Below are 11525 nucleotides of genomic sequence, written 5' to 3' on the forward strand. Positions count from 1 at the left end.
AAAAATATCCTAGCTTTAGTCGAATTTGTTGTTGCGATACTAAACTTTCATGATGACCTATTACCCCCCTAGACTATTTAATACCGTAATTTAAACATATATTTTTGCCCACGTGGACATAAAAAATAATGCAAAATTATAAATAATAATGTGTCCACGTGGGCACATATATGCCTTTAAAATATATTATTAAATAGTTTTGGGGGTAAAAAATACAGTATTAAATAGTCTAGGGAGGTAATAGGTCATCATGAAAGTTTAGTATCGCAACAACAAATCCGACCAAAGTTGGGATATTTTTCAGACCTTTATCCCCAATTATTATATGAATTGTTAACATAATTCAAAAGTAATAAGTTGACAAATATTAAATAAAAATAAGAGTTAGAACCATAAAACTTAACTCGAAAAGTTGATGACTTGGTATACCCTATTTTAATATGCTTGTAGTAATGTTTGAAACTAAAATTTAAAAAGAAATAAAAAAATTGTAATTCACTTCGTTCAACACTTTTCACTATTAATTGTTATTTATAACAAAGTACCAAAAATGCTTAAGTGGGTAAAACAATATATTTTCTAAAATATACTTTTTATAATAAATAATCAATTTTTTCTATAAAAATTTTAACACATATTTTATTCTTGATAAAAATTTGGAGGCCCCAAAATTTTGGGGCCTAAGGCAAAAGCCTTATTTCCCAAAGCATAGAGCCGGCCCTGGTAACAACCATCCAAATGTAAATAAATTTAATACTTGTGACAATATTTGCAAATGAATTTATAGGTACGGAATGTAAATTCATAATTTCTTTATAAAATTAGATATTGTAGGTATATAATTTCTAAAATTGACATAATATTACAATCTAACACTCATACTATAAGAAAGTTACATAATGCACTTTATTATGTTTAGAATTATTTACTTTAAAAACTAGAAATCAATTTTAACTAGTATTAATAATTTATATTTTTTAAGGTGCACTCATATTCTAGAAATTCTAATTTCATCAATATTATTATAATTGGAATGCATTTACATATTAGAAGCAATGAATGTAGTACTCTAATATGTTTGGATTCATTTTCTAGATATTTTAATTAATGTAAGAGAAACAATGAATGTAGTAGTAGTTTGGACTCATTTTCTAGATATTTTAATTAATGTAAGAGAAATGTCTACCTTCAATCACTAATATGAAATAAGTCTTTATTTTCAAGCGTTGTTAAATTATAACAATATCTATTCAATTATTATTAATAGAGAAAGGACATAAAGATAAATTTGCTCATTTTAACCGTTATGGTGAACGTTAGACTTCAATGTTCCTTATAAACCTATTAAATCTTCTTCCAATATTTTCTTTCATTTTATTATATATATTAACTTGAATTAAAACAAATTTGAAATTTTACGTATTATTGAGATTAATCGCATAACATATAATAAATTTATTTACGTGACTCGAATCACAATCTTAAGATAAGAGGTCGATGATGGTTATCATCTGAGTGCAACACTCATGTTGAAACCCATTGATTTCTCCAAATATTTCCTGTATATACCTTTTTCATAAATACAAACACAATCACATGACTCACAGAAAAAAAAAAACTAATCAAAATTTAGTTAAAAAATCTATTTATATTTTTTGAAATTTTATGTCTTATCATAACTAATAATAAAACTTACAAATAGTTTTACGACAAAAGATAGAGAATAGTTATCAAAATTACCATCAATTTCCCCAAATATTTCATTAATACATATACCCCTCTGATAGACAGAGTCACATGACCCGCAGGCGAAAAGCTAGCAGGAATTCAGTTAAGAAGTCACCAATTTAATTATTAAATTACAAAAAAGTATAAATGTTAGTGGTGCAATTTTCTCCGCTCTCTTTCTAATTCTAATAATAATAATAATAATGCTTCAACTTCTATCGAACACTTAGCGCCTTTGTCACTTTGTCCATTTTCGTGATCCGAAGCTTTACAGGTTCTTCTTCTTCCTCCATTTTTCTCTCTCCTTTTTACTTGTTCGTATAATCGTATGAAGATTGAAAAAATAATCCAATTTTATATAAAGTATCAGATCTATAATTTTGCATTTCGGTAATCTTCTTAATATATTAACATATTCTTAATTTTTTTAAAAAATTACTCTGCATTTTTTAAAAATTTGTTGTTCGTGTTTGGATCTGTATATATTTATGTTGAATAAATCTCGTTTTAAAATATATTTGAACGTTTTGTTTTCAGCTGAGCTGGTTTTGTATGATTCATGGACGCACGATTGAGATAAGGTAAAAAAAAAAACTCGGTTGTCAAATTGTGAGATGATTTTGTATTTAGGTTTATGTGTGAAATTTTATATTGATGTGTAGATTTTGAAGTTGGAATTGGAGAAGGAGCGAAAATGACAGAAAGCCAGAGGTTTCAGCTGGGGACCATTGGAGCACTGTCTTTGTCGGTGGTGTCTTCTGTGTCCATTGTAATTTGCAATAAGGCGCTTATTAGCACATTAGGTTTTACATTTGGTGAGTTTTGATAACTTTTTTTCGTAATGCAAATAATGGATGGTGTTTTGTTGTTTTTCTTTGTTCGGGTTCATTAGTGTAATGGCTAATATTACAAGTGAATTGCTTACATGCTTCGTGAAATTAGGTACCTGCTTTATAATTGGTAGTATTTAATTTACCTTAAAAGATGAATTAGCTGATACATCGAAATAGAGGATAATCAACATAGAGGATTGAAGGATAGTTGATTGATTCATTGATTGCTTTAACATGGTTCTATGAGATTCACGAAGAGCTTGTGCAGGAAAGTTTTCTAAGATTGTCTCGTTTCTTCTATTGGGATGAATGTGCTGACCCAACTAGCTTGGGATTGAGGCATAGATAGTTGTTGTTTGGGTGAATGCGATTCAGTAAACGTCAATATTCTCTGTTGAAAAATGGGTTCGACAATGTAATTAGTAGGGACCAGAACAAGCTCAAATATTTGGCTTAGTTATTTCTCTGTTTGTGCTCTTCTTTAGTCATTATGCAATTATTTCCTCTATTCCTTTAATGTAAAACAGCTCAATTTGACAGTTGGTGAATTTGGCTTATCGCATACGAGCAGTAGTAGGAGAGAACACAGAATCAAATGTACCAAAAAAGAAGGAGGAGAGAACACAAAATCATGTGCAAGTGTTTGCATATAGTTAAACAAAAATTAGAACATAATGGAAATGGAAGATACTTCTAGATGTTGTGCATTCACATCTAAAATATATTTGGTTGTCAGTTGACACCTTTTTTTTTTATAAAAAAATTGATAAGGAAATAGGGAGTTGGGAAAAGGATGATCCAATTTGGATCAGGGGATTGTTGATTTGTTGACACTTCTATTTTGGTATCTGCAAAGTCTCATAAAAGAAAATTTTCAATTCTTATATCATTCTGCTTTGAGTTTCTAACTTCTTAAATTTTCACTCAGCTACGACTTTGACAAGCTGGCATCTTTTAGTTACATTTTGTTCTCTCCATGTGGCAAGATGGATGAGATTTTTTGAGCACAAGCCTTTTGATCCAAAAGCCGTTATGGGGTTTGGAATACTGAATGGGTCCTCTATTGGACTTCTTAATCTAAGCCTGGGGTTTAATTCTGTTGGATTTTATCAGGTTTGTTCTTTTTCCTTTTTGCTGTTAATGACTATCTGGTTTAAATGGTTTTTACCTGGGATCCTGGCTGCCTTAAATGGCGATTTATCTGAATAAGATCTTCTTTTCCCCCTCCTTTATCTTTATTCTCATTCCTTGTCCCCTTTTTTCTGGACCTATATTTCAAGGTATAGCAATGTATCCACTGGGATAGCTTTTCCTCATAAATTAGTTTTCTGGTGATTACTTGTTTGGAGTAGTTAGGTTTTATAAGATCTAAACTTGAATTTGCAACTTGTTCCACTGTAACCTGAATTATTCACATCACGATGTGCTACAAAAATCTTATTATGAAATGCTTAATGATCATTATGAAATTAATTATCAACATACATAGCTAGCTGAATTGTAAGGTTCTTTTCTATTTTCATTTATTGGGGAGGGGCAGCAAACTCTTTCCCTTTTGTGGTTCTTTTTCGCTTTTGTGGTTATAAACTACTTTACTTAATGTGATGAGATTCTCTTGTTCCCTATTGGTCTCAAACATTCATCACAAACTCAATTCTAAGTTGTCTCTACAAAGCAAGCCTTTTAGTTTCTGACTAATTTTAGAATCTTAAATGCAGTTTTTTTTTCCTGATTTTCTTCATTGTTTTGCATTTTAGATGACAAAATTAGCAATCATCCCCTGTACAGTTCTTTTGGAGACTCTTTTCTACAGGAAAAAATTCAGGTAAAAGTACTCAACCTTGACTTTCTCAAAATGACTTTTTTTTTGTGATGACTGTGGTGTCCAGGCCAGCTTTTGCGCATCTCGACTAATTCCACAGGATACCAGCAAAACGATGACTTTATTATTTCCACAGAAAGTTCTTAAAAAATCATTTATGTTACACTAGGTAGATAGAAGATCACTCTACATTAACTTAACATCTATTTTTGAGAACTTTTCTCTTCCCAGCATATTAAACACAGGAATCTGTTCTCATTTTATTAAGCTTGGAACATTACATTGGAGAAGCTTTTCGTTAACATGTGGTTTGCTCGAACCGTCAAACCAGAAGTAATTTCTTGGAACAATTAAGAGTCTGAACCCTATGTCTTGTCCTTATCTAAAGTTGAATGTCAGAGGTATAACATTATTCCCATATACAATCGTTACTATACTAGATTTAGGGTCAGCCATCATCCATAGTTAAAGGTTGAGCCAGTGAAATGATTTCACTGGCTGCTAACACGGTTAAATGAGATAGTGGAAGACCAAGTTTTTTGACAAGTTGTGCTTTTGATATATGTATGTTCCTGTAAAATGTTACTGATCATTAAGATTCTTGGTGCCAAGCCATCTCTGCTTATTTTGGGTCTTTGATAATTTAAAGACCCATTCCACATTGTCTATTATTATTAATTTTCTTTTTTTGGTTTTATCACTCTTAGATAGTTTGTCCTATTTTTATGCAATGTTCTGAAACATCCTTGTCAACATGAATGGAACTCTTTTTCAAGGAAAGTCTTTCTTGTTTAATTCAACTGTTGACTACTTATTTAAGGCTGGGCTAGACGCAATTTTAAGGTTGCAAGTGACTGGTGGATTATCAGATAAATGTAATAGTAGTGGAGCAGTAAGTGAGGGAACTATCTGAAAGGTGGGTGCACATGAAGAGAAATTTTTACTCAAGTGAAGTATTTTTGTGCACAAAAAGAGCTTCTTTGGTTCCACATTTTTGACCCAAGTAACCTCTATGCATCTCTTGGTCTGGAGTGATGCTATTGCCCTATAAATTGATACTTTTATCTAAATAACATTCTGCATTCATTTACTCTTTTGCTTAAGCATTTATGAAATTACCCTTTTAGTTGTACATTTTTAGTAACGATTTGATTCCTGTCTCAACTATGATTTGCAGTAGGAATATCCAGCTTGCACTTACCGTTCTTCTCTTTGGGGTTGGAATTGCAACAGTAACTGATTTGCAGCTCAATTTACTGGGTTCTGTTTTATCTATGTTTGCAATTGTCACCACTTGTATCGCGCAGATTGTATCCTTTGCTGAATGGTCAATCAATTTTTTTCAGTTCTTTCCCTTACTGGCTCTGCTTACTTCATAAATCCCCAGTTTAGCAACCTTATTTTTGGCAAATAAGACTTCAAATTTTTATGGAAGTTGTTTTGTATGTGTTAGAAAATGATGTTTGACCTATAGTTCACTGCTATTACATCATATCTTCTCTTGCTTGAATATCTTAACCCATCTTCTTAGATGACGAATACCATCCAGAAGAAGTTCAAGGTTTCTTCAACCCAGCTCCTGTATCAGTCTTGTCCTTATCAATCAATTACTTTGTTTATAGTAGGACCATTTTTAGATTGGCTTTTGACAAATCAGAATGTATTTGCTTTCAACTACACACAAAATGTGGTGGTAAGTTAGAAAATCATTTTCAATTTTAAGCTAGATATTGGCATTTAGCACTATTTGTTAACTTCAACGTGTTGATGGCAGGCCTTTATTGTTCTATCCTGCCTTATATCCGTCTCTGTGAACTTCAGTACTTTTTTGGTAATTGGCAAGACTTCTCCAGTCACCTATCAGGTCCTTGGGCATCTAAAAACATGTCTTGTTTTGGCCTTTGGGTATGTTCTACTTCGTGATCCCTTCAGCTGGCGAAACATTCTGGGTATCGTCATTGCTATGCTTGGGATGATACTCTATTCATATTGTTGTTCCCTTGAGAGCCAGCAGAAGTCTATAGAGGCTGCATCCCTTCTGTCTCAGGTATTACACCTTTGTTTTTTGGTGTTCCACATTGTGCTAGACAAAAAAGGTATTTCATATTATCATACACCAACTTGTGCAATATCTTGATTTGCAAGATGATTGTTAACGATGCCCAATATGCCCAATACTACCTCCCTTCATTTCACCTCATTACACTAGTACTAGATTTGCAATATTTCTTCTGAAATCGTTTAGTTAGTGGCATAAGTCGTTAGAGGGGCAGATCTAGAAGAAAGTTGTCATTAAATCCTTGTGCTCCCTTTACTGCCTCATTGTGTGTCACCTCATTACACTGCACTTCTAGACGGAAAGAAAACGAAACTTGCAAAATGGTTTAATTAGTTAGTGGCATGGGCCATGGGAGAGGCAGATCTGGAAGAAAAGTAAACTCTAAAACCTTATGCTCCCTTCATTTTAAACCACTACTCTTCTAGTGCTTATACCGAATGGTCACAGTTCCAGAAGCTGGTGGGGACTTGTGTTTTACTATCATCTTTCCTTTATGCATTTAGAACATAGATTTACTAATTCTCTCTGTTGTTTCTGTGGTTGAAGGTAAACGAAAGTGAAACTGATCCTCTAATAAATGTTGAAAAAGGCTCTGGCAATTTACCAGATAGTGTTGTTGCTCAGGCCCCTAGCTGGAATTCTAGCAAGGATCAGCACGTATAAAGCTTCTAACGGTTGGCTAATGGCTAGCCGTTTGATCAGAGTATAGGTAGACGTTTTCAGCAATGAAGATGTGTCTGCAAAGTTTTCCATACGTCACACAATGTGTTACAACTTACAACATTTGAAAAGAATATAGCTTTCTATTTTGCATTGCAGTTGGTAGATTTGAAGTACAAGGATAGCTGTCGCAACATAGCATTTTTGTTATCGAGCCTTGTACTAGTTAGACACACTTATATACTATACAAATTTGCCTAGTTGAGTATTATGTTCCTCAGTAGCTCTCAGATTATTTCTTTCTTGGATTAGTTTATGTTCATATGAAGCAAATGAAGATGTTGAATTCGAATTGATTAGATTTCTTTGTTCATTTTGCTCAAGTCTTTAATTATTTTAGTTCTTGTCTCTTCCCATATATGAGAGTTTGACATAGTAACTTTCAATATTTAATTGAGATGATGTAAATTTTCTCTTTACCTTTTCCCCTATTTAAGGTGATTACATAAAATTGCCTAAATAAAATTGAATAAGGTAAGTTGAAGGAGTAGCAGGGGGGATGAGAAAGGCTAAGACAGGCAGAATTGTCTACATTTTATAGTACCATTTATATAATAATATATATAATTTTAGAAGGCCGAAGGTTTCTATGTTCAAATTCATAAGTTAAAATTTAGAAATTAAATTTTGAAATTTTAACTGTGTCACTTGAGATAGAGGGAGTAATAACTATTCAAGTATCAACATTCAATAGTAATTTTTTATTTCTCACTCGATAAATGATATCCAAGTTTCTTTTTTGTATTTTTACCTCTTCTAGGAGCTCCCTTTTGCTTCTTTAGTGATTCGAATTCATAACTTAAAGTCGAGGCGAAAGATGTTTACCACTTAGATAATCCCTTTCGGTTTTATTTAAGCATTTGTTTAATGTGTGCCCTATTAGAAAACAACCCAACGACAAAAAAAATAAAAACATTCCTTTCATTTTAATTTAATTTACATGACATTATTTATTGAAACATAAATTTTCAGAAAATAAAGAATATTTTTTCAAATTGTACAAGGAGAATATTAAAATTATATTATTTTTTTAAAAAAATTACGACGGACTAAAATTGTAATTTTACATCCAGCGCCGGCGAAGTAAAGCAGTCAGATGCTTTCTCCGCCACCTCTTCTCCTTCAGCAATCTCCGGCTTTTGACCCGACCCGTTTTTTTATATCTATTTTCCCCTACACCCGCTTTTTCTCATAATCAACAATGGATAAACAAGGGAGCTCGAAGATGAATATCGCGATAATCCATCCTGATCTCGGAATCGGTAAATTATTATCTACACATATTTATATTTCTTTCATAGATCTGTTTATCATTGCAATTTGTTGAATCCTTGATCAAATGAGTTATTTGTAGAAGATCATAAATTTTAAAAAAATGGGTATAATAATTTTTTGCGTCAATGAGAGATCTATGGGCTAATAGAAGCATATTTTATAATGTTTAGGTGGAGCTGAAAGGCTAATTGTTGATGCTGCTATGGAACTTGCTTCTTTAGGGCACAAAGTTCACATTTTTACTTCACATCATGATAAAAATCGATGTTTTGAGGAGACTCTGTCTGGTTAGAAATCTTACTTTCTATACTCAAGTCATATGCTAAACAAACATCCATTGTGCCCTTACTGATGTGAATACCACTTTACAGGTGTGTTTGATATTACAGTTTATGGTGCATTTCTTCCTCGACATATCTTTTATCGGCTTCATGCAGTATGTGCATACTTGCGGTGCATGTTTGTTGCTCTCTGCTTGTTGTTTATGTGGCCTTCATTTGATATAATTCTAGCAGATCAAGTCTCTGTTGTCGTTCCGATATTGAAGTTAAAGAAGTCTGCTAAGGTATTTTGATGGATTTGATGAAATCAACTGCTATGTAATGATCATTGAGATATATATGAAGTTTATACCTCATGCAGGTTGTATTCTATTGCCATTTTCCAGATCTTTTGCTGGCGCAACGTACAACTATTCTTAGGAGGATATATCGGAAACCTATTGACTTCATAGAAGAAATAACAACAGGTTTTTGTTGACATTTTGCCTTCTGTCCGTGGTGTTTGTTCATCTGTTATCGACGTTTTACTTGTTTTTTCATATCTGTTCAAACATCTGCTTCTTCTTTGATTGCTTGGTTAAACTATAGGAATGGCAGATTTGATTCTGGTTAACAGCAGGTTTACAGCATCTACTTTTGCATCAACCTTCAAGAACCTAGATGCACGTGGGATTAAACCAGCTGTTTTGTACCCAGCGGTCAATGTTGATCAGTTTGAGAAACCTGATGCCATCAAGTAAGAGACACCTTTCCATCTCTTGGTACCTTCTAGTTCGAGGTCTGATTGCAATAACACAACAAATTTCAATATTTGTTTCTTTAATTTTCAAATGCATCTGCCCTGGAGTTCCTGCCCTTCCATGCGCTCTTAAAAAAGAAGGAGGGGGGAGGGATAGTAGGGAGGTGGAGAGAAGGTTACTCCATAGAGCTCAAAGAAACACAACTAATATATCAGATGATAGTATCATTTCAGTTATTCCTTTGTCCCTTGGAGGGGCATCTGATAAAATTGGAGCAATACAGTGATAACTTTAGTTATTCATTTCTTTTAGGCTGAACTTTCTATCCATCAATCGATTTGAAAGAAAAAAGAACATAGAATTGGCAATATCTGCCTTTGCCATGGTTCACGCCCATGAAGTTCATGATCATCAAGGAGTTAACATGAATGATATTTCCTTGACTGTTGCAGGTAAGTTTCTTCAATTCTTCAAGTTCAATGTATGCTGCATTATCCACCAACTTTTTCTTGTTCTCTGTTTTGCTTACGTCATCTCTTTTATTTGCTGTTGGTATTCATCTTGTATGGTTGATTTGTAGTGCAAAAGTTTCTGATATTCTGTTAGAGGTTTTGCGGAGTTTATCGAGAGCCAATAAGATATATGAACCTGTCTGATCTCATGTACATGATAAGGATATTTAGTGCCCTGAAACTATATAAAAATCAGATGCTACTAGTTATTGATCAAGTTAGCTATAGGACTTTTTTGGGTGCTTGTCTCCCTTTGATGATAAGCCCTCTTTTTTTATTTTTATGTGCCCTTAATACCTAGAATAGATGGATTTGAAGTATGCTTCAATAAACGAGTCCTAGATACCTGTTGTCTACCATCAGTGGCTGAATATATACTCAAAAGAAATCTTCTTGCATGCTAATAGAGTTCTTCCTGCTTTTATTTCAGGAGGCTTTGATAATCGCCTTAGAGAGAATGTCGAGTATCTAGAAGAACTGAAAAAGTTGGCAGAAAGGGAAGGTGTTTCTCAGCGGGTCAGATTCATCACATCTTGCTCTACTGCTGAGAGAAATGCACTCCTTGGCCAATGCCTATGTGTTCTTTATACACCAAAGGTATGTCTGATTCTAATATCTCTTCAATGAGGAAAAGAAACATTTGTTCTTGAGAGTGACTTGTTGGAGGAATGTTTGTCTTACCTTGGAGTATGCTGTTAGAAGGAGCATCTCCGTCTTTTCCCATATTTTTTTCACCTTGAAAGTAGGATGACATTTTCTTTCCTTTTTTGGAAGAGTAGGATGAACATTTTGGCATTGTTCCTTTGGAAGCAATGGCAGCCTATAAACCTGTTATTGCCTGCAATAGTGGGGGTCCAGTGGAGACAGTAAAGCATGGCGTGACGGGCTTCCTCTGTGACCCTAGCCCACGAGAGTTTGCTTCAGCAATGTCTAATTTTATTCAGGATCCTCACATGTCTGAAAAAATGGGGCAAGATGCTCGTCAACACGTTGCTGAGTCATTCTCTACCAAGATTTTTGGCCAGCATTTGAATAGATATCTTGTTGATATTGCTCGAGGTAAGAAGGAATGAGTATCCTTTCAGACTGTTACCTTAATAGCAAGTTGTCCTATTAGGAAGTTGTAGTTAAATTAACTCCTAATAGCGTGTAGCGGGAGTTAGTGCACCGGGCTGTCCCTTTTTAGTTTAGATTAACTCATGGTGATAGTACTACACTGATTGTGATACAAAAGTTGGACATTCTTTTTTCTTATTAATGCTTATAAAAAGTTACAGAATGCTTGTTAAAAATAGAAGGTTATGAGTTGTGGAAGTGGTTTCTCAGCCGTTCTTTTTAGGTTGATTTCTCGGATAGTCACTCAACTAATACTTATTATTTCAGAAAATCACTTTTCTTGTTGATTCTAATTTTCTTCAACGGAAAATGATATTTTGAGATAATAACTACTATTATTAGTTGAGTGATCGAGAAATCAACTCCATTCTTTTTTCAGAAAGAACTAACGTATAAATTAGTGTTTAGTTTTACATTGATCGACGTTGGAATATCAAAT

At 33.4% G+C, this 11525-nt stretch overlaps 2 protein-coding genes across 3 annotated transcripts; both read left to right on the forward strand.

The window, feature by feature from the left end:
- The first annotated feature begins 1859 nt into the window (after positions 1-1859).
- Positions 1860-7475, forward strand: LOC125874238 (UDP-xylose transporter 3-like). Of its 2 annotated transcripts, none has more exons than XM_049555081.1 (9): positions 1860-2002; positions 2266-2309; positions 2391-2543; positions 3490-3674; positions 4319-4386; positions 5561-5693; positions 5915-6076; positions 6158-6430; positions 6989-7475. In XM_049555081.1, the coding sequence occupies exons 3-9, from the start codon at positions 2423-2425 to the stop codon at positions 7103-7105; spliced, it is 1059 nt and encodes a 352-aa protein (XP_049411038.1). In that variant the 5' UTR covers positions 1860-2002; positions 2266-2309; positions 2391-2422; the 3' UTR covers positions 7106-7475. The 2 variants fall into 2 exon arrangements, with proteins under 2 accessions (XP_049411038.1, XP_049411039.1); XM_049555082.1 differs by lacking the exon at positions 1860-2002 and adding an exon at positions 2068-2118.
- Positions 7476-8208: 733 nt separating this feature from the next.
- On the forward strand, positions 8209-11244 carry LOC125874482 (uncharacterized). Its single transcript, XM_049555376.1, has 8 exons — positions 8209-8424; positions 8608-8724; positions 8809-9002; positions 9080-9185; positions 9307-9454; positions 9771-9910; positions 10401-10567; positions 10750-11244. Exons 1-8 carry the CDS (start codon positions 8364-8366, stop codon positions 11041-11043), a joined length of 1227 nt encoding a protein of 408 aa, XP_049411333.1. The 5' UTR covers positions 8209-8363; the 3' UTR covers positions 11044-11244.
- The last annotated feature ends 281 nt before the right edge of the window (positions 11245-11525 follow it).

Source organism: Solanum stenotomum, chromosome 8 (assembly GCF_019186545.1).
Source record: "Solanum stenotomum isolate F172 chromosome 8, ASM1918654v1, whole genome shotgun sequence".
NCBI classification, from domain to species: Eukaryota; Viridiplantae; Streptophyta; class Magnoliopsida; order Solanales; family Solanaceae; genus Solanum; species Solanum stenotomum.